This window comes from Blennius ocellaris, assembly GCF_963422515.1.
Source record: "Blennius ocellaris genome assembly, chromosome: 11".
Taxonomy (NCBI): domain Eukaryota; kingdom Metazoa; phylum Chordata; class Actinopteri; order Blenniiformes; family Blenniidae; genus Blennius; species Blennius ocellaris.
Genome location: NC_137660.1, coordinates 19,918,131 through 19,941,884, shown reverse-complemented (window position 1 = coordinate 19,941,884; position 23,754 = coordinate 19,918,131). Strand labels below are relative to the sequence as shown.

Here is a 23,754-nt window from a genome sequence, read left to right as displayed (position 1 = left end):
AAAATACATTTTACTGATGCACAAACATTCTTTTATTCCTTCTCAGGAAACACGCCAAATATTTCCGTGAGCAAATCACGACTGGCGATTGAGAACATAAACTGGAGAATTCATGTCATCATCTTGTCATTAACTTTGAAAAGAACCGAACAATTTTCTAATTATTTCATGATATAATATGCCCCACAAAAAATAATTAACAGTTTCATTCAAAATACATTTTAAAATGCATGTTTTAGTAGGAAAAAAATGCAAGCACTGCTCTTTTAATTGTGTGCCAAATCCAAAGATTTGTAACGCAGGACTGACTCTATACACCTGATGGCAATGTCATCAACATCAGGATCAAACTTATTTGCAAAGAGATGGTGTCGTGTGAACAGCCACGGCAGGTCACCAGCTCCATACACACAGACAGCTCTTCTGTAAACACCAGTGCAGGGGCTGTAAGGAGCTCCCCGTCTCACATCTCCTGCGTCATAGCTCCACTTCACCACACGAGCAAAGGCTTGCAGGTTCGGCATGTTGTACTTGACATTAGTTGGCACTGATCCAGGAACAGAGGGCATTCTGTAAAGAGTGGCCCACAGGTGCTCATCGGGGCTGTAGGTGTCCTTCTCCCACTCCACAAACTTCTGGATTTCTTTGTCCTCTATCACATGCTTCACAAAGTCTCTTGTGACCACAAAGTACGCACTTCCTACAAACATGGGAACACTGATGGGCGGGGGGCTTTTCTTCACAGCTGTCTTGACCACAGTGTTGGTGACATTGTAATGATACTGCCAGCGCCATTTCTTGTAACCAATAGTGGTTTCAGACTGCATGCTGTTTCTCCCATTGAGGAATTTGAGTGTTCTTACCATCTCCCTGTTGGTTTTGATGGGGAAATCTGTCCCACAGGTGTTCAACAGGTACCTCCACTGGACACTGGAGTGCAACAGATTCTTCATGCAGTTCAGGTCTGCTTGGACTCGGGACCACGAGGCATACACCACGTGTTCTAATGCTGTGGCCACAAACACGTTGGGGAAACAAGAAACGATTGCATTCACAGCCTTCTGAAACTGTGCAGAGGATTTCTGGTCCACATGAACACAGTAGATGTTCTGAGGAGCATAAACAGCTCGTAGAAGACGCTCAAACATCTCAATCTTCTCGTGGATCACCATGGAGTATGCAATGGGAAAATTATTCTCCTCCATACTAAGAGGCACGGTAATAAAACCTCTGTTTTCAATGTACGCTGGACAGTCCTCCATTGCGTTCAGGTAGAAATCCTCAGACAAAATCTTGCGTCTTTTCTTAGAAGTCAGAAGTGCTGTTAATGCAGTTTTCTTATCCTCAATGTCTCCACTGATGATAGCCGAGCAGCCAGGAAGGTCCACGGAGTACTGCTCTGGTATTTTGAGATTAGATGAGGACTGTCTGCTAGAGTCCGTTTTCCAGAGAGAAAAATATAACAACATACTCATGAGAGTGAGAGAAAAGGTCCCCAGTATTATCAGGCTGTTCCAAAACCTCATAAAAGTCATTTTCTTCCTTGACGTGAAAAACCGCACAGATGGATGTGTCTTGACTTCAGCTTGAACAAATGGGAGAGACTGAAGTGCTTCACCTGATGAAAGCACACAAAGTCAATCAAGTCATGAAGAGGTGTGTCCAAAGAAGGCGTGGAAGGACATTTCTCAGGAAGAAATCCAGTATAACCTAATAGGATGTGACACAGTCCACATCCTTGGGTGTGTTTAGATGACAACTGTGTTTGCAATGGTTCACTATCTTTGTAAGTAATGTGAAGCCAGACAAACTGGTTCAAGGTGCAACAGTCACTGACAAAGCTTTAAATGCTGTCATTCAACTTTTACAGGAAATCGTGCAGGCTTTCATTTACTATAAAAGTGTGTTCGGCCTCGGATCTCTGATATGGCCTCAGACTGGCTGACGAGCTGTTTGAGCAGTGAGTAAAATCAGTGAGGAGTCAGCTTTGTGGGTGGTCCACATCTTTCTTTCTTTTATTTATTTTCACAAGTGCCCAAAACAAAAACTTACAAAGTGCTAAAAATGCATTGGAGGATTGAGGAGTGTGGCTTCTCCAGCAGCAGAACAGTGAATGATACACTTCCCTGAACTGGGTGAAACCATTAAAAACTCCATAGATAATAAAAGTTAACATCAGTGTCTAAAAACTAAGTTAAAATCCTCTAAACCAAAACCCTAACTATAACTTAATGAAACAAAACTCGTATTAACCAATACATCTAAAACCAAACACCTAAATAATAAACTAAATCCTAAACCCTACTAAAACTATGTGCAACACCCCCACTTGCTCCTCCTCTTGGTTCAGCCCGGAACCTTCTTCAACGTGTCCATCCCAGGGGGAATCTTTTACTCGGACACCAGCCTGCACACAAGACAAGGGAAGTGGAAACTCCTTACACACCACACAACACTCTCAGCCACATCTTCAAACATTTACAGCACACACAACAACTAAAAGAATAAGATAATCTTAAATACACATATTGCACATTGCTCAATTTATTGTTGTGTTGTCTCCACAGGTGGCTGGACCCATCAACAACAGAAGATTCAATAAATAAGTTAAAACAACAATTGTGTGCAAATTCATTTATGTATGTGCAAATATCTTGATCTTAAAGTGCCGTGTGCTTCTTAAAGTGCTGATGGACATTTTAAAGTGTTGAATATAGTGCTGTGAGTGCTCAAAATAAAGGAATGAGATTCCTGTTCGTTACAAAGTGCAATGAACTTTTTCACAAATACCTCTTTAATAGTTGGCCCAAACAGAATCTTCATACATTTTTACACAAATAGTCATGAATTTTATTTTCCAGCTCAGTTTTCTAAGAATGTGCATTATGGAGATACAGGCACTTTGTCGAACATAATATACACCCATCCTTATAGAGAAAGGAGTGAAAACAAAAAGCTAACACATCATTTTCTAAACACTTGAACTGCTGAAAAACCATCTGTTGCTCTTTACACTCAGCCGCCACAATACATTCCTCAGCTACTATGAGTTGTTCTCTGGATGCATCGAAGAGGAACTGAGACGAGTTTTCTCATCCGCATCCTGGCCTGGTTCTGTGTCCTGCTCATGGATGAAGCTGTACCGTCGATATACCGAGCCACCTTTACGCCTTTTGTAAGTCCCTCCATCCTGACAGCAGCGGGCGCAGCGGTTCTCCACGGCATGAAGAGCAAAACCGCCATGACAGGTCAGGCACTGGTCAGGGTGAGGGCCGATGCAGTGTCTGCATGAACTGTCATAAGGCTCACAGGTTTCCTATAATCAAACAGTGGCAAAATAATTATTCAAACAATTATTCTGACATCCCCACTGTAGACTTTTGGAGCACAGAGGCATCCAATTATTTTACAGTTCTGTTGAGGATAGCGGTTTGTGGTTTGCTTCATGAGCCATGTCACAGTGAGAAGATTTCATGCGATAGACTCTTAACTTGAAAATATCCCAAAATAATGCAAAATTGCCAATTTGGTCATTCTGTGTATATTGGTATATCACCTACATCAGGGACCATTTTAATCATGCCACAGCTACATTTAACCAATTAAACTTTCAACACAGAAACGACTAAATAACAGAAAACAGCTCAAAACCATCTCAAAACAGTGTTACCGTGATTCAAATCAAACACAATTCAACACAGAGCTTGGTGCCTTGCAACTCCAGGAGGGGAGGCAGATAGGCCCTGCAGGACTCGGGTCCTGGTCCAGTACACAGCTCACAGGATTGGTCACATCTCTGACAATGTAAACCCTCTCTGTAATACCTAGGGAGAGTAGGACAAATTGTCAAATTCAACACTTCAGATATTAAAACAGTGGAGTGATTCTGGCACCAGTTAAAATGTATTAAAAAGTCTAACACAATTTCAATCATTTGATCTAAAACATTAAAAAAAAAAACATTTTGGAGCGGCGGAATATACAGCCCTCACCCTGTTGGACAATGGGTGACACAGAGCTGGAGAAGACGCAGCTGTCCCAGAGAGCAGGTCAGGCAGTCTCTCGGTGATGCCCCGGTGCAGGTGGAACAGACGTGGTCACAGGGCAAACATAATCCCAATTTCTTTTCGAACACTATAGGATTTTGCTTTTTAAAAACACTCTCATTCACTAATTCACAGTTTGATGCCACTGATCGCTATTCCCATCTGCCAAATATAACCAATGCTACCAAATAATGCTTTATACAAACGTGCCTACATGCTGTATATTTCTACATGTGGATATGTGTGAACTCGCTTCTATGCATATCAATTGTATATATGGCTACTGAATGTAATTTATGTATTTGTATTGGATTGGATTTGGTCAAAAAACTTTATTAAATATATTCTGTTACATATTTTTTTCAAATGTAATTTATTGAGACCTTTTCATCAGATAATCTGTCATGATATAATAGTTCCAGCATGTTTAAATGAATTGAATATTAAATAAGTGGAAGCTAAAGAAAATGATATAGTATTTATGGCGAAAGGGTGGGATTTAAGAAGTTCCACTTCTTCCCAGTCCTTTTTGGACGTGCTATCTGATTATATTGTTCTGCTGTAATTATTCACTGGTTTTGTGGTGATAAATCTTTGGTTATCTGGTGTCCACTGTGGACTGATACTGATTTTGAGCATGTTGGAAATTAAATTTTTAAAAATGAAATGAAAGGTACGTCTACGCTTGTGGTCAGAGAAAGGTTTTACACATATTGTCTTACGAACGAACATTCTACCTCAGTTGTACATGCCACTTTACTTTACTATACTGTTTATATGTTTATAAGGTGTATAGATTTTAGATGTATAGATTTTTAAGTCTTATAATTGTTCCTAATATATTATTACGCTGTGCACTGTGGATCTGAGAGGACCGGAATTTCATCTGGGCTATATGCCATGCATTCGGCACATTTGACAAATAAAGCTGACTTTGACTTTGACTATTTTACAAGTTGCTACTATTAAAAAGACACCAAGGAAAAAGGTACTCTTTAATTCTTATTCTTTATCTCAGCTCCAAAACATGACTGTGATATGGGACATGTCTTTTGAATAAATGTGTTAATGTAATGGGTAAACAGTGTTTTTTTGGGTGGAGGGGAGTTGTTCAGTAATGAAATTGCATTTTGGAAATTGTTCCAAGCATCACCCAGTTTAAAAAGCCATACAATTTTTTTTTTTTCACAAAGTACAGGAAGGAGAACAAGCTGTTGACAGAATTATAACAATGATTATTTATTTATTTATTTACTATTTTGTTTGTAAATATGGACATGTGTATTCTGTTTGTAAGTGCGTACATAAATAACTATGGGACAAGGGTAGGAGTAAATAACCTTATGCTTCTTTGAACTTCTTTTAGGATATGTTGGGTCATTTTTTTTTCTTTTTTTTGTAATGTTTGTTTTGCTGTGTTTTATTTTGTTTTACAGTTCTGAATAATTAGGGCCCGAGCACTGAAGGTTCCTGGAACTCTAAAGATTAATATTATTAATGATTATACTTTCTATATTATTCTGCACAAAGCATACCTAACTATTTTGCAATACTTTGCACACTTCTCAGGTCTGGCCCAGGTCCATTCATGTATTTTCCAACACCTTCTTTCCTTTGTTTCATCTGACACATTGTGATGTCGGCCATGCATTTGATGCACGAGACACACGAGTGTGTCTAATGAACTCACAATACAGTGACTTCTACTTTTATGAAGACCAGTTTTCTCTTACTCATCATTAATCCTCTCAGGCGTTATTTCCCACTGCAGGACAGTGTGAGTTGTGGAGCTCATTCAGTGATCGACCACTTCACCAAAAGTGTGAATGACTGATATCGCAGTACGCCAACACTTAAATTATGTGGCTGCTTGTATTTTCTTTTTATAGATTTTTTTTAAACTTACTCTAACATCTCAGAGTTAACACTGGGTGAAAACCAGTGAAAGTCCTATCACAGCTTTCCAGTCACACATTTTAGCACCAAATGCAATGAAACACAGTAACAGCTCGTCGGTGTGTATCCATGGCTTTACTTAGAGAAAACGACAAGAGGAACTACATAGTTGATTCCGACTGTGGCTTGAACAAAAGCTCACCCTCCATAAGTCAGGTGGTACATTCAAGTGAGGGGCAAAAAAAAATAAAACTTTATTCTCCCCAGGCAGGATTTGTAAAGGACATCAGCAGTGAACAGTGACAAGTTGCCGTCAAAACTTGTTCTATGAAATGCCACTCGGAGAGTCAACGACCTAAAATGTGGTTTAAGATCAGATCAGACATAAAAATATATTAATTTCTCTCCATTGACACCTCTTGAATATAAATATATATATTTAAATGTGAGAAAGCAGAACATGCATCAACCACTTGTAACAGAGTGCCTTAAATAAAGTGTAGCTACAACATTAACCAGGAAACATCAAAAGTTTGATATAATCGCCAAGTTGGACATAATATACAAGAGTACTTAAAAAGGATTAAAAACATTTGACAGCATGTGGACTAAACGCCGAGGATCAAGCCGCTTGGCACAAACATACAGCTCAACAATGTGACCGAACAGGAAGCATCGTTTCAAAAAGGCACTTTACTGATGCACAGACGTCTCCGCTCACATCTCCCAAAACATCAACACACGAGCGGCAGCAGCTCCAAACATTCGTCGTCGCCCTCCCGCACGCCAGGCCGCGCGAGGAGCGTCACTCTGGAACGGCGGCGGCCGCCATCTCCACTTTGCCGTGCTCGTCCTGGTCGATTCTGCAGACAGATTCAGAGGCCGTCAGGACTTCTGTGTCGACGCAATGACGCGTCTAAACAGTGGATCAAGGACTGCCCGCAAGCACGCTTCTTTTGTGCGTTCACAACTGTGCAATTGTGAACGATACTGCACCGTCAACAAGGTTTGAGGAGAAAATATCAGCGTGCGCAATGTGCGAAACTTTATACCCAATAAACCTGCAGGAGCGTCAACATGTGGGCGGGGCATGGAAAACTTTGGTCTACGACGTGAACAATTAGAAATCACATCGATTAAATTCATAAGCATTTTTTTTTATATATGAACATTAATTTTTTGCAAATTCGTCAAAAATGGCTTAAGTGTGCAATTAGTATGTTTTTACTTTGTAAGGCATAAGGCCAAAATCTCTCAACTCAACAATCTGACATTCTTATCTGTAGCACAATATAAATGATCATACAAGTAGTAAAGGGTAGTACAGACTTGAATGTTTATGCGTCATTATAAATTGTCAGAGTGACGGCAGCAGGGGAAGCTTGAAGCAGATTTGACGCTGGCTTGTCAGGAGCTGCTTAAAATCATGCACCAAACAAACGTACCTGTGACAAAAGTTTTATTACCAAGAAAAACACTTGTTTACTGAAACGTCTCAAAACGTGAGGACTGTTCTACTTTTTAACAATGCTGTTGACATTCAGCTGCGTGTCTGCGGAGTCATCCCCCCCCCCCCGGGAAAGTGAACACGGTTCTTTATTCCTTCTCGGGATACGAGTCGAATATTTCCGGGTGCATGACCGACGCTGACAAGGCTCTATTACCAAACATCAGCGGGGGAAGCGGGTATGCAGTGAATCATGCAAAGAGCTGTTAGAGTGAACAGACCGTGTGTTCAGTGAGAGCCGGAGAACCATGTGAGGGCATGGTTCCTGTGCCACCAGGCACACGCACACCACAAGTGACTAAGACGAGGTGCTTCCCTGGAGTTCAACTCCATCCACTCGCACAAACATGAAACTTCACATCAAAGCAGTTTTGTTTTGTTTTTGGTTCATAACATTTGGCTCAGTGCAGCTCAACGCCCAAACTCTCACATCACAAAGCAGAACTACAATGAAGTGTTTTCCAAACTATTCTGCCGGTTTCTAACGTAACGATTTGCGCTATCTTACAGTAAAATCTGCACCTAGCCGACATGGCCATGTGATAGAAAACCATTTCAAAAGGTCCTGGCTTTGCGAAGAACTTCACAGAGCTGGCTCAGAAAATTTAGTTGGTTAAACAGTCACCAAGCCACCTATTTTTGGAAATCGGACTGCCACAGAATTTTTTTATCAAAAAAAAATACAAATACATCAAGAACAGGAAAAAAAAAAAAAGGTCAATTTTATTTGCTATTTTAATCATTCCACTCCCAAACTGTCCAAGAAAATTAGGTGTCTTGGTGCATTTCTGAAAGCCAACTGATCATTTCTTTGTTAGTTTCATGAAATGCAAAGGATGCGGAGACTGACCCTCGGTGAAAGTGCGTATACCTGTTACGGCTTTTCTTATTTTTTTCGTCGTCAAACCTTAAGGAGGGGCAGGGAAACGTGGTTAAAGAAAACACACAGCCAACAGCAACCACACATCCAAAACATCATTACCGAGGCAGAGTTAAGTATTTAAGCTGCCTTTTAAAATAAAAAAAGAAATCCTAACGATCCTCCAGATGTTGAGCCACATGGTGGAAGAAGCTCAGCAGTTCTGCATATCGGCCGAGGCTGACGCTGCAAACTGTGTCACAGCCGTTTTAAAAGACACATAAATCCGGATTGAAATATATCCAGCTATAATGTACTCAACCTATGATGTACTGTTGATAATTAAAGTGAAAAAAGATGTTGCTGCTTAGACTGCACTTCAAATCATCAGTAGATTACTTTTTTTTTTACATACATTAAAAGCATTAAATACTATTTATGAGAGGTGGGAAGACAGACTCTAGGATTCAGGAAGGTTTCCGAGGAATGTTCGAGCTTTTATAAATTAAAAAAAAAAAAAAAAAAGTGCCGTTACCAACATTTTTAAGTTCAACATCCCTGACTCGTCTACATATATCGCATCCATAACATATCTGGAATCACCATGAATTGATCACTACAGCTTGCAGAGGCCCGGTTGGTTCCAATACTTACTGTTTGATACAGTCTGGTATCGACACGTACTCCATGGGGACCAGTTCAGCGAGGTCAGTCAAGCTGTACACGTACTTGATTTTCTGAGTAAATTTGGAGCTAGGAAGAGAAAGAAGTAGAAACGTCACAATCCGAAGAGTCGCACACAAAACGTGTTAACTGGTGTGCTTCGATGATGTAAAATATGAGTTACCTTATGAACGGTTTTGTTAGAGCCAGCAGTGTGCGTATAAACCAGGAGGGATGTACAATTATCAAAGACTTTAGGTTCTTCCGTAACCTGTGTGGAAACGGGGAGGTGAAGGGAAACAATTATACACACCATGTACTGATGAGCCATTTCAGTTGACACTGATATCCTGTGTATTCGCGCATTTTTCTCGATTGTTGGCACGGGTGGTCGTAACGTTATGGCTGATGGCGGTAGACTTACCTCCTATCGATCTGCTGGTAACATTTTCTGAGCCAGCCGACAGTTGGCATCTTTTTCCGAGAGGTCGCCCCGTTTAAATACACAATCATATAGTTCTCAGCCACCAAAAGCTCCAAAGTGCCGATGACGTACCTGCAGCAGAGAGAACCCGTCAGTAACGGCTCGGGAACACCAGCTCAAAAGGGCCGAAGGGGTTCAAGTAGCACTCACTTGAATAAATTGTCCATGATGTATCTGTAATTTGGTTGATTGCTCTCGGGCATAAAGCACACCGCAAACACAATTATGGCATTCAAACCGTCTCCATAGTAACCTGCAGTGAAAAGTTAATAGAAATAAGTATTTCCGTATCAAATCACAATTTCTATTCAGATTTATTTCTCAGCATGTTTAAAAAAAATTTTTTTTTAAATGCTTTAAACTCTTTAGTTTATACCGTTTGTGAGTGTGAAAATAAAGATTCTGCTTTGTTCCCTGAACGTCACAAGGAAGCTAATAAGTGTGTGCGTTTGAGCGTATAAGCCTGCTGCCGACCTCCATGGCTGATGACTCTCTTGTAAGGATCAATGGCTTTCATGTCCACTCTGTGCTCCTGGTCTCCGATGCGAAACACCCTCCAGCGCCGGCCCTCCTCCCGCTCCTCCATGGCCGAGAGCTCCTGCACCGACTCCACGCCTTTCTGCAGGAGGTCTGTGGTTTTTGGCTTCGGAAGATCATCTGAAACAGCCGAGTGACATCTTGAATATGGCGACTGGGTGTCATTCAAATCAGATTCATCTTTGATCAAAAATGCCATAAAATTTTCAGATCATTTAATTATTCATGTTTGAACTTTAGAGTCACATGCACTGAATATTTTGGGGGGGGTTTAATCTTCAGTTCTTCTTGATGACATGCTTTTTTTTTTTTTTTTTTTAACATTCCAAATCAACACCAACAGTCACATTGTTGATTCCCTGTCAACATTTTTATTTTCCAGTGATGAATATATAAAATATACTTGGAACATCACTAATGCAGAGCTCTGCATTGGCTTGTCATATCACCATAACAAAAGGAAACCATCACAGCAAAGCACCACTGCCGGCGTACCCGAGGACTCCTGGAAAGAATGCATGGCTGCATGTTGTGCAGAACATCAAGATGTGATGGAGACATGAGGGGAAGTGTGCAAAGGATCGCGTGTCTCCAGCATGCAACAAGCAGGATCGAAATAAACAAGTCTGCAACCAAATCACACAGAGAAGCCTGCTTCTGAAACGGTTACAAGTCAGACAAGTTGTTCCAAACCTGTGTTAGAGAAGTCGGCTAACTTTTATCATTGCAGTCGAGTCTGATGCGTAAACAAGGAGAGGTATCAAACCACAATGTATTGTGATGTGATATCTCCTCATACATGATTTACTGAATCACTAATAATCTGACGGCACACATATTGAGGTCATTAGCATCTTCCAGAATTACATTTCCCCGGGTGACAAACTGCTGTAATTTCCTCAAACAAAAAGGAGATTCAAAGAAATCAAAAAAACATTCAGTGAAAAATGAAAGCGTGTGATTTAAAGGAAGAAAAAAAAGATGATTTGTTTGAACAGCTGAAGACATGATCTGAATGATAGGGAGTGATTGATTCATGGTTTACAAAAAAAAATTAAATATACAAAACGAGGGCTGTCCATGAGACCTTACCACAAGGAAGAGAGAAACCTGCTGTTGGCCTGCAGCCAGGCAGAGATTGGAAACAATTCTTCCAAGTGAAAAAGAGGAAGGCAGCAGTGTGGAAACACAAGAACAATAAAACATATTTTAACCACATTTTAGACTGTCAGCTGCCTGCAGAACCTGGAAAATGTACAAAAAAGCTGCTATCTTCTCCGCATACCGGCCATCACTCCTCAGGGAAAATCTCATTATAGAAAAGCAACGGGGACATCAGCTGAGTCCCATTTTAACATTTTATACCTTTTATATCAGAGGGCTGGGCAATATGGAAAAATACTAATCACAATATGATTTCACCATGTCGATCGATATTTATTACACTTGTCTATTTTGTATCATGGAGTCGGTTTAAAGACCACGTTGGCCGTTTTAATTTTTTATGAACAATAAAATAAAACAATATATTAATAATTAACAATAAAATGTGAATAATAACAAAATTTACATTCAACACGCACTCTCGGAGCTGTCTGTGGCCGTTTACTGACCAGAAACACCACGGCATGTTTCAGTCACGCCCCAGAAGCAACGCGGGATGAGTCTGTTTTGAAGGAAGCCGTGTGAAGCTGCACAGACGACTGACAGGACAGGAAGTTCCCACACAAAACGCACCGGGAAGCATTTTTGTATCGACGATGGGTCGTATACTACATTCATTTTCAATATAATTTAACAGCCCGATTATTGATGTGAGACAGGACATTTCATCATTCATTTGCCGTTGGTGTGGACTGATTGAGTTTATAAATGCAACCGTTTATGATTACCTGTAGTTGTGACGTTTTTATTTAACTGTCACTTGAAAAAGCCTGAGGTGAGGATATTTCTCTTTCTTTTGATCGCCAGCTATCAAAATGGAAATTCGATACAACTTAGGTAGAACGGTCTGTGTTTTGATCAGTAGTATTGTGTTTATTTACACTCATCCTGCAGCAAAGCACTCAATCCGTGAAACAGACCTACGGTAACTAAAACAGCCCTACTTTAACATCTACATTTAAACTTCAGCTGGTGACATTTTGCGAACCAACGGGCCGTACCAACGCAAAACTTGGCTGAAAGTGAAAACCCTTACCTTCCCATTCAAACTCGTTGCTGTTGTCAGACGGCGTCTCGATGTCGTCCAGGTCCAGCTCGGTACTTTCATCCAGCTCATCAGAAAGAATTGAACCATCGCTGCGGTCCAATGTGAGGCTGATGTCTGGAGCGGCCAGTTTTTTCTTGGTCTTTTTGCCGTGGTTCATTGCATAGCCTGAAGACGACGCCAAATGAATAAGCACTATCCATGCAGACAACTTCAGTGAAAATGCACATGAAACACGCGATGATTAGATTTAGAACATATCCAGTTTAGTGTGAATGCCAGAGTGTGCCGAGTTATACGCAATGCATTCTGAATCGACACCTTGGATTTCTTCCAGCATTTATTAGCTTCATCCAAATGCCAGGATGTACACTGAAGAATGAACAGGAAAGACTACAGGAAACAACAACCTTTAAGTCGCCTGAAGGGACAATATTTCTGCCAATAACTTTAAACCATGGCAACATCCTTGATCGCTGAAGCAAAGTATGATGTAGTGATATAATGCCGTTACCAGGGTCTCCTTCTTCAGAGGTTCCTGCAAACAGCTCATCTTCAAGCTCCTCTTCCTCTGGGAGGGGTCTATAATTCAATCACAAGGCAATGCTGCTGTGAATATCTCTTCATGTGGCTTTCAAAACACACAGATGCAATATAAAGTCATGACGTTAAGAGCGATTGACGCCATACCGTGGAAAGTCCTCGTCCTGCCACTCTTCCTTAAGCTCGACTCCCTCCATCCTTAGACGGGCTTCTGTTGTGGCGACTGACTCCTGGCGCTCCAGGCTGCAAAAAGTAAACACCAATTTGTAATGGATAATGGCCTCCTATTGTTCAACCTCGTCTTGTGCTGCTGATTTACTAGAATTAAGCAGAAAGAGCAGAGATTATCTGTGAAATCAAAACACAGCACTTGTCATATAGGAGAGTGACTTATGGATTATGCTGAAAATGTTGAAATTACACTGAGCTGCCAGGAGTCAAAGCAGGTATTTGTTCTCGAGTTAATACCACAGTGACTAAAACCTTCAAAGTTTGAGGCTACTATGATTTGTCTTGGCTATACAAAGCACTTCAACAAACTCTGAAAACGAAAGTGAAAAGTATATTAAGGGGAAAAAAAAGCTCATAAGATAATGAGAATTCTTGTTAATTAACAAAATCTATCATATATTCTCGTAGGTTTCGAGTTTACAAATGAACATATTCTATAAATCCTAATTGTGGAACTGAATGTAATGAAGACAAAAAGAAAACAAGCCGTCATTAAAAACTATATGAAAATTGCATGAAAATGTAAAGTCTAAGTGACCTGATGTTCACTTTTAACATAAGAGTGTCTCGCCACCACGTGCAAACAGCAGCAAACAGGATCAACAATTATTTAATCAGCTGGATGGAGAAGAGTGTGTTTTTGACTTGATACCATGTCATGCAATGCATTAATAAACAAACTCTGCTAACGAAACAAGCCAGTAATCATTGTGCAAACTATGTTTAATTGGTAACTGGTTTGACTACATTTAAACTGTCCGTGTGCAGAACTGTCAACATGTCAACAAGTGCAGTCAAATAGTAAGATGCACTTATGACAAGTCATTTGACTGATGGCATTTGTGTCCTTATGACTTGAGCTGCCACACCGACAAGCACCGACACGCAAAGGTTCCCGGATCACATAATAACAAATGCAGGTCGAAAACACACACAAACAAAGGCTTTAGCAAGAAGCACTGAGCTATGGGAATTCATCTTGTTCATTGTTGAAATGTTTATATAATGTAGCTGATAAGTTCACAGATGTTTTTTTCCCCCACTTAATACCAAGGCCCAAGCACACGTTACGCCCCCGTTTGAATTACTCACTATGACAACCTCAAGGCACATGACAAAGCATTTAGGCAAGGCATTAATTATGAACTCCTACTGCTCTCCGGTTTAAATATGTGGCATCAACTGCAGAGCACGTTGTACCATGCTTTCATGTACTGTATCCCACCTGCCACTTACTACCAGAGCATTTCATCAGGTCACAATTATGTTTCGACACCACATCATCACAAAAACCCGGAAAACCTGTTGGATTGGTTCAATGAGTCGTGGATTTCCCTTTGGCTTTGTTGTATCTGCAATTAATCGCACGTTGTGCAGCACTTCCCGATTAAAAAAACAACAACAACAAAACAACTCAGGTCTCATGTTTAAGAGACTTTAAGAGTTTCAACTTGCAACTGGCCACATAATCAGATCACTGGCTCCTCGGAAAGCTTACAAGCTTGTGTTAAGGGCTTAGTTTATAAGGCCACTCACTAATGCTGACCATTGCATCTGTATCTTTGCTGTACAGAGCTCCCTTTGATGAACTAATCATATACATGACTGCATATGTGCTGCCAGACACAAAAACATTCTGAGCATTTCACAGCGTATCAGTTTAGCCGACTAGTAACGCACGGTGCTAATCGCCACGCTGCGTCCGACTGCCACAAGAATGCACGTGGATGAAATTAGTTACAGCAGGACGGAAAAGCCGAATACTATTTAAAACCAACAACAATAATAAAGCTTTGAGTGAAGACAAATCAATAGCAATCACATATGGTTGGATTAGCTCAAGTTCACTTTACATAAACAGATTCCGAACGGACCTATTTAAAAGAAGGCCAAGACAAAGGGAACTCTACATGAAGACGTCTGCAGAGGGGATTCCGTTTCCACATAGCTGCTCTGTGTTGTTATGTTTCACCAACATGTGTTTTGCTGCGCAGCCACATTGTTGTGATCCATTACCATGCTTCATTTAAATTGGGTTTATTTATAGCAGTAAAGTGTAATCTGGTTGAACCTGTTGGGTGTTGTGTTGTGCCGCTGCCCACAGGCTTTCGAGACACTGACACTGGTACAGGTGGAATGCCACGCTGTCTAAATACAGTAATCTTATAATTCTCATATTATTCTTATAAGTCTTTGTTGTTTCAGTACACATCATGTGAAAGAAATGTTTGCTTAAACAATGTGTATTTATTTGTTATAAGCTAATGGATGATGTGGTTGCATATTTACACTGTATTGTGATCCTGTTATATTGTTTGCTCAAATACATACTACCCTCTAATGCCAGCAATTTCACTTCTCTGTTGAGGCTACAGATGGAATAACCTCTTCAGTTTTGGAAAGTACATTTCCTCATCTTGTAACAGCACCTGCTTGCAGCCGATTCAGAAATGTGTCAACCCTGGCTTGTAGAGGTCTGGCATGCAAGTTTTAAAGCAGGCATGGGGTCCAGTAATCATATTTCTTGACGTGACACAGTTAGGTTCAGCCTGTGAGAGAAGGCCAAAGCTTGAGGGGCTGAAAACGACAAATTGACTCATTTTCCTGGCAGAGAATAGAGGATCACGGGCCTGGCACTGAAACACACTGCAACACTTGAATGGAGGGCAGTGAATGGACTCTGTGGAGATGAAACACAACAGTTTACAGACAAAAAGTAGAACTACAGACCTTGAAATGGGGCCAGGTGGCGATCGTGGCTGCGGGAGGCTGACCGGGGTAGAGCTCTTCTCTCCTGGAGGTTTTTGGACATTGTCTGGCGTTACTGTCTTTCCCTGTGGCGTGCCTCTTGTTTTGGTTAGGCTGTCTTGGAGTGCCTCTTCGCCATTTTCAACAACAGCAGAAGCTGTGCTGCTCCGCAATTCGATCGAGTCCTCGTCATCGCCTTCTCCCGACACCCCGGAAGATGAGGGACTGGACGCGCGTCCGTGTCCCGGACCCTCAGCAGTCCTCCGGGGTGTGACAGACTCCGGGCTGCTATTGTTCAAGCTCATATCATTGACACCCTTCAGCACGGCCTCGCTCTCAATCACGTCCGATGCCATGAGTCCCAAGTACGAGCGGGCGAAAGAGGCCGGCTGTGTATAACTTTCAAAACACTACTTTGGCGACGAGTTATCCAAATCCGGACACGACTTTCTTTGAGGAAGTTCGTGGCTAGCAGGCTAGCTGGGGTCTGCTAACCGACAGACGCGTTAACAACAACCAGCCTCGCCGACCCGCCGCATATCTCGTTAACTCGACAGTGTCAAATGTCACGCGGGATGCACAGATAGTCACCTTTCCTAAGTGCGTCACGGTGTGAACTCCGGAGTGCCGAAGTGTGCTAGCTTTGCTCAGAAATCCCACTTTATGGGTTTCCTTCCTTCCTTCCTTCCTTTTCTTCCTCCCCCCGATGCACAGCAGCGCTCCGCTTCGGACCGGACACAGACGCCAGTCACGCCGCTAGCTCCCCTGCTAGCCAGCCCAGCTTAGCCTGGAGTAGCCGGGGCACGAGACGAGATATGTAAACTTCACAGCCGGTCGTCTCCTACAAAGTGCGGCTTTAACGGGGCCATGTTGGGCAGATAAAGTCAGAATCCGAGCACGAAGTTTGCAGAGTTCTCCCAGACATCAATCTCAGCAGGTTTCCGCGGAGGGAGGGTGGGATGTTTGCTATCGACGTCAGTGACTGTTAGCCGCCTAGCGGGACCAGCACTTCTGCAATGCGCTCAAAGCAGCCCGCACTGGGTTTTACGGTAACAGCTTTATTCCCGTCATTACGGTAACATGTAGTGAAAAGACGCGTGGAAGTTTTGAAGTGAAACCGCTTCCATGGAGGACAGCAACAGCCACCTCATTTTTACACGCAAAAGTAAGTACATCGCAAGAATAAAGGCTGTTTTTTGAAACAATTGGATCAAAAACAGTTTAATATCTTAAATAGACACATTCTTAAATATAAATTAACTTATATTAAGTATAGTTTTCTCTCCACCGAGTATGCCCACAAATTCATTCAGCATTCAAACCTTCATTTTTCATTTAATTAAGTGTATTTATTGTATCTGTTTCTCATCTACATTTGTTTACATAACAACATTTAAATCACGGTTATTTTGATCTGTATTTATTCTGAACATATCCAGTTCACAAAATAACACATTGACAAAATAGAGAGGGAAAAACATTATTGTTGTTGTTGTTGTTGTTGTTTTTGTTGTGGAGTTATTTCAATTATTTTCAAATGTGTATCAGTCTTTTCTGAAGAGATATTGTAAAGAGAATTGTATACAAAATATACTTATTGTGAGTGGGGGCTTTATCTGTTTCCAATATATTATACATCTTGCACACTTTAATCGTTAGTTCGTGTTTATTATTAGACTATACATAGATGAGAAGAATATACATACTGAGAAGAGTGCAATCAAGTCTCACATCAGTCTAAACCTTCAGCTGTTTAATTAGAAAATGGTCCAAGGAGGCCTTAACCAGCACCCAACTGTTAGTTTTATGAACTCGCAAAGTTTTAAGCTTAACCTTAAATGTAGGGACTGTTTTAGAAAGCAAAGTGTTCTTCTGGGGTAATATGGGACTAAGTTCTTTAAGATATGATTCAATTCAATTCAATTCTACTTTATATAGCACCTGTCATTTCCAGGCGCTTTTTACTGAGCGAAATCCAACAAATATGCACGAGCAAGTGTAAGTGAAAAATTCCCTGAAGCCTGGTTGTTAAGAAATGTATATGTTAAAAGATTAAAAACAATTCTATATTTCATATAAACCCAATAACGAAAAACCAGTATGGGAGTTATATTATTTTTTCTCTTCTTTCCAATATTCATCTTGGATCAGTTGGAGCCTTTTCTTATTTTTGTAAGATATTTATATACTCTAATGACAAGAAATAACAGTCTCAAGTACTTTGATTCATTTCTCAGCTTCACACCAACATGTTCCTGATTTAATAACTGTTACGATGATTATTGCAAGTGGGGTAAATTTCTATGAGGTGCTTCTTTGTCCAGAACTGACCGCAGCTGTAAATTGAATCTATTCAAGCAAACCTTTCAGAGCGTCACATATCTTCAAGAGCCACCGCACTTCATCGGGTGAGCAGTCACCGCTCACAGCTGTCAAAGTGTCTGCTCTTATAATCAGAAAGGAATGGCACGACTGTGCTAAAGAAACTCTGATGAAAGGTTCATAAAGTCCATTCAGTGGTAGCAAAAAGTAAGTGAACTCTGATATTATTTTAGTTTTCTATTTAAATTGGTTGTAAAGTTGAATCTGAGTGAAGACAATCAAACATTACAATTGGAATACATAGGTTGTACACAAAATGTGTACTCATCGGGTATAACTACTGCCACACTTAAGAAACATTTGGATTGTGATTGTCAATAGATAAAATGGCTGTCTCGACAGACAGACAGACAGACAGACAGACAGACAGACAGACAGACAGACACCAATTCTTTAAAATAAGTCCACATCTGCTCTGACCTTCAGTGACCAGAATCTGCCACTAGGTGGAGCCACATGCCTGCTAAAGCCCTGCACCCTCTGCGAAGGGAGGTACAACCTTGCCAGTAACCCTGTGCAAAAACAAATTCCAGGTCAAAAAAAAAAAAGGAAGATCCAAATTAGAATTGATTGAAAGAAATATGATTTTTACAAACATGACAAATTTCCATAATTTAAGAATAATATGAATATCTGTCTACTTTTTAATTCAGGGAGTCGATACGGGTCTTTGTAATGATTGATTCAAGAGTTACATTTATCCCTCTGTGTGGTTTTCTGGAAACATTTTCTTTTTTGAGTATATGTATCTGCTGTACAATAAAAAGGAAAGGCGGCTACCTCTCTGATATGATGATCATGGCTTATTGAGGCTCCTTCTGTGTGCAGTGGATCATTCAGTGTAATTTCTAATTAACACATTGCTATTTACTCTGTTGGATCATTAGGCCTAATCACAAAAGGATAATCCAGGCAAATTGAGGGTTTATGCGCCCCTTTCACTTTCCACCATGTAGCTGTATGCTAATGACTCATGTGGAAATCTGTCTAATGAATTGGGACAAATGTTGCCTGCTTAACCCAAAGAAAAAAAAAGGGATTTCACATGGTTGAATAGTTGATATAAGAAATGCTTTATCCACAACAATTTATCCTAAATATTTATACCATTTTTTAAATTTACACTTGAAAAAGACTGAAATGTAACATTTTATGTTATATGATGTTGGAAATAAATGCCACTGGAATTATTCGTTTTTAAAAAGTGAAATTGGCAATAGATGTTAGTTTACAATGCTGTGTTGCATGACATTTTTTTGTAATGTAAACGTGCTGTGTATTATTAAGTGGCAGCTATTGTTGTCTGTGCAGTAGACCAGCCATAGCTCAGTCGTTGGTTAAAACAACGAAAACGAAAGCACTGGTTTTGATTTAGGATGTATCAGAAGGATTAATTCTTCTAAAAGTAAATCAGAATTCCTCATGTGGAGCAGACTCTTCCTCTTTCATCACAAAGGAGGAATGAAGGTTAGGATCAGAGATGGAGGCTGTATCCTATTTGTGCAGCAGAATCATTAGGAAGGTTCTCCTACCGATTTCCATAAGTGGGGTAGCGGGAAGTATTTAGGCTACTCGAAGTATATCACTAATGAGAAAAGACAAAAAGGATTCTTGTGCATGTTTTATGCGATCTCTTTTTGGGTGTAGATGAATAATTATTTATGATTGGAAAGCCTAAAAGGGAGGCAAGAAGATAGCAACCGCAAAGAGACTGGTAAAAAATTTAAAGAGGAAGTTAAATGAATATTTAAGGGAAGATGAAATATTTAATGGAAACAAATGAGCAAAACATTTAAAACAGCATGATAAATAGTAGTGGGTGCCATTAAAATGGCCCTCATAATTTGTGCTATTTGCTGCAGTAGCCGCGAGGTCTCACTCACATGCTTGCAACAGTGTGAACCGAGGACTCCGACAATTGTTTTCACCACGCCAGTCACAATACGAGGACGTTGTGTCTGTAACCCAGAGCTGACCTCCTATCTGAGAAATATTAGCCTTTGATTCAGTGTAGTTTGTATTGATGCCACAAGGCAGAAACAATTCATGTTTGATTGGCTGCTGGGGTTGAAGTTCAGTTGGGGGGGAAAAAAACACATAATGACATAAATTCTGTATTTGGTTGCAATAAATTTCTCAGGAGACATTCAACAAAATGGAGCTATGAATACAGCGCATGAGCCTGAGACTGTATGTTTCTACCTGGATCCATCGGAGGGAAAGAAATCCAGAGTGAGCTGCTGTACAGGTTCGTTTGTTTTCCAAATGTGAAAATAATTAAATCTGCAAACAAATAATTATTCAAGTCAATGAGAACAATTATCTCAAAGATGCCTCTGAGACTTGGACGTGCATACTGAATTGATTAATTATCATGCCGAAGATAATTGAGTGCAGCCAGATCTTTGACTGCCTCCTCTCAACGCACTCCTGTCTCCATCGTAGTCATGAGCGATGTTAACGCCAGCATCATTTTCTACACGTGATCAATGTGGACCCTTTCGTGCGTGCTCTCAGTGCGGACCGCGTCGTCATGACATAGAGGTCACCGCATATACGTTGGCAGACAAGACTGTTTTAAACAGCTTCGTCTCAAAAAATTAAAGTGCGGCGGTAAAGTTTAGTGACATTCTCTTAGATACAAGATTTGTTACAAATCTTTTAAGCCTTTTTTGTTTTGATCTTTATCAGATTAGCTGTTCAGTGTTATACAGTATCTCAAAACAAAAAAAAGTTAACTTTTCCATTATATATATATATATTTATATACGTATATTTTTTTTCCAGTCATCTGTAATAATCCTGGATCAAATGAAAAGGATCTATGAATAGAAATAAAGGGCCGTCCAATTTGCACTTCATGTCCCTTTGGTTTTACAACATATTCTAATCCTTATCAAATTGCCTATTAAATTGACTTCAAATGTAGCAACACACCCCGGCCTGTGCTCATCTGTCCAAGTTTGTCTCCGTGCCGTGCCCTTTACTAACCTGTGGGCAGACTATTACTTACTTGTGAGCCAGACAGAGATCATTACCTCCGTGAATGATGGCCAGGCAGCCTGGGCCCAACAGCTTTATTTCCCAGCTCAACTCTGTGAACGCGAGCCATCACATCCTGTTAACAATGCCATGGCTCCACCGTAAAGATAAGCTTCCTCAATCAGCCCCGTCTGTCTCGATCGCCACTGAGGGGCCATCAGTCATCGCCATCCAGGAGCGCGGCCCCGCTCGTTCGCTTCTGATTGACAACCGTTTAGAATGAATGAGCCCGGCCCGCTCGGGCTGCTTGCTCTCTCTGCGGGCCGGCGTTCTGTTTTCTGATTGAGGCTGTTCATTCAATATTTATTTTTTGATATCAGCATGTTCACATTTGTGTAATCAGTCCTTTCAGTCTGAACAAATATTGGGCCATTTCATGTGGAATCTTTACCGAAATGAATTGAGTCAGAGGCTCTGACATTTTAATCGGACAGAACGTAAGTGGCCAATTGTCACTGTCAAACCACATGAAGGTCACTGGAGTGGTTAAGAATCTGCTGGCCATAACATTTAATTCGCATGTCCTAATGAGTCGTTTACATGTGAGATCCGGTTGATATTTTATGTATACGCACACGATCCAGCCAAGGCCTTCTATTCTATTAACCTGTGCTGCCTTTATTAGATCCTTTCTGGGATAATTCCCATATGGCTTAGCCTTTGATAAATATGCTTTTAGGTCTACCTAATTAATGCATTCTGCTGTGATTTTCTTCACTTGTCACCCACTCTTTAACCTCACAGCGAAGGAACAGACTTTTCCCACTCAAATTAAAGGTCCTCTGAGACGCCGTACATGTGTGAGCTAATGATGTAGTGCACTGCACAACCTGGTATCTTATCTTAAGGGCCTTGTTGGAATGTCTTGAGTAAAAATGAATTGCGTGACCTCAGCAGCACACAGTGTGGATATATTTCAAGCAAATATGTGTTAGTTTATTGTGTCTAAAACAAGTCATGTTTGTGACATTTTCAGCTTAATTACCCAGTGAATGTGTTGTTTACGTTCTGCCACTGTGAGAAAATATCGTAGATGCATATCTATTGTCACTGATGTATTTGCCTCCAAATTGCAGTTGACCGATTACCTATATTTTGTTTTAACTGGGAGCATATATTTCCCTCCATTTGAATACTAGTAAGACATACATTATATTCATGTGGGCACGGACCAGAACTGTGTTGAGACAGCATTTTCTGAAGGGACACAGGAGAGTAGACCTCCACTACTAAGTGTACTATTTCCAAATTAATTAAAGCAACTCAGCATTTTTAAATGTACCACTCATTTTTTTTCTCCCCTTTTACTGTCTGCAAAAGTGGAGTTTCAGGCCATGTGACCAAGGGACCATTCATTGATATAATGAATGAGATAAGCTGGTAATCAGCATTTCCACTCTTGGCCCTTTTCCATGACTAAAACCGCTTGAAAAGGAAAAAGGCAGTTGTACTCCTATAAGCATATATATAATATGTTGCCTTTCAGATGTTTTATTGTGGTGTTAGATCTAATGTGGTTTGATTTATTTACATTTTAAAAGCAACATGTGGCTCTCTATGAAGAGATACACAGTGTTGTGTATCTATTTCTTGAATAATTCTGAGAGCATATTACCCATAGAGACAATTCCTAATAAATAAAAACAACATTTTGCCACATCATTTATCTGGTGAACCTCCAGCGTTTGTGTATTTAATTTACAATTAGTGGTATATGTTGTTACTGTTGTTGCTAGTTGTTGTAGTTGAATTCACATGTTTCACGTCATACATAAACACACCTTCCAGTGAAAAAATAACCACAAATGAAGTTCACCGAGGACACTTGTCCTTAAGATTCGCACCACACTTATAACTCAGTAAAGAATTCTTTTCTTCTTTCTGCAATACTTAATTATCGCTCTTGACTGAGGTATTAAACAACTTCTCGTACATCTATTGTCAAGGTGCCAAGAATCTTTCAAAACCAAAGATGGATCCTGTCCTCAGCCAGCACGGAACTCTTTGAAGCGCACTTTTAATTTAACGTTTCAGAAAAGCCTTTCGGTAACTGTCAGTGCACACACCTCACATCCACTGAGTGATGAGAAAAAAACAAAACTTATAATTACTCGTTCTGTCACTTTGTCTTTTTCTTTTTCTTTTTTTTTTTTTACAATAAATGTTTAAGTTACCATCCACACAAAACAATAAATACTGTGCACAAAAGCTTCTATTTTCCCTCTCTGGCTTCCAGCCCTCTGAAGAATTTATTCACCATTACAGCCAAACAGTGTAACTACAAAAATACTTTTCCTTGTCTTTTAAAAAGATGAAATATTTTCTCTGCTGTGTAATTCTCGTCTCTGTATTTCGAGAGATACTGACCTAAAAAGGTTGATCAAAGACTGTTGGAACTCTACAGCCTGCAGCAACCAATAAATTGGTCCATTCGATGTTTTGCACTGACAAATTATTCTCCAGAGTACTAACATTCTTGGTAGCAACTCAATTAGCAAGAGACAGATGTAGCAAGAATTCACATTTATGTTTCATAGACGTTTCAATATTTTATTATTTCAGTGCATGTTGGCACGGACTCTTTTATGTCATGGAAATGATAACTGT

General features: G+C 40.3%; 2 protein-coding genes across 5 annotated transcripts; both read right to left on the bottom strand.

Annotated features, from left to right (window-relative positions):
• Positions 1-266: 266 nt before the first annotated feature.
• LOC308136398 (beta-1,3-galactosyl-O-glycosyl-glycoprotein beta-1,6-N-acetylglucosaminyltransferase 3-like) lies at positions 267-1,469 on the bottom strand (the record flags this gene model as incomplete). Its single annotated transcript, XM_080504736.1, has 1 exon — positions 267-1,469. One exon carries the CDS (start codon positions 1,467-1,469, stop codon positions 267-269), a length of 1,203 nt encoding a protein of 400 aa, XP_080360862.1.
• A 4,589-nt stretch (positions 1,470-6,058) lies between these two features.
• bnip2 (BCL2 interacting protein 2) lies at positions 6,059-16,710 on the bottom strand (the record flags this gene model as incomplete). Of its 4 annotated transcripts, none has more annotated exons than XM_080504528.1 (11): positions 15,706-16,710; positions 12,892-12,987; positions 12,716-12,783; positions 12,193-12,369; positions 9,930-10,112; positions 9,606-9,708; positions 9,396-9,527; positions 9,156-9,242; positions 8,963-9,061; positions 8,300-8,356; positions 6,059-6,805 (listed from the first exon to the last, which is right to left on the bottom strand). In XM_080504528.1, exons 1-11 carry the CDS (start codon positions 16,077-16,079, stop codon positions 6,748-6,750), a joined length of 1,434 nt encoding a protein of 477 aa, XP_080360654.1. In that variant the 5' UTR covers positions 16,080-16,710. The 4 variants fall into 4 exon arrangements, with proteins under 4 accessions (XP_080360654.1, XP_080360655.1, XP_080360656.1 ...); XM_080504529.1 differs by having other exon boundaries at positions 8,321-8,356; XM_080504530.1 differs by lacking the exon at positions 8,300-8,356.
• Positions 16,711-23,754: the final 7,044 nt, after the last annotated feature.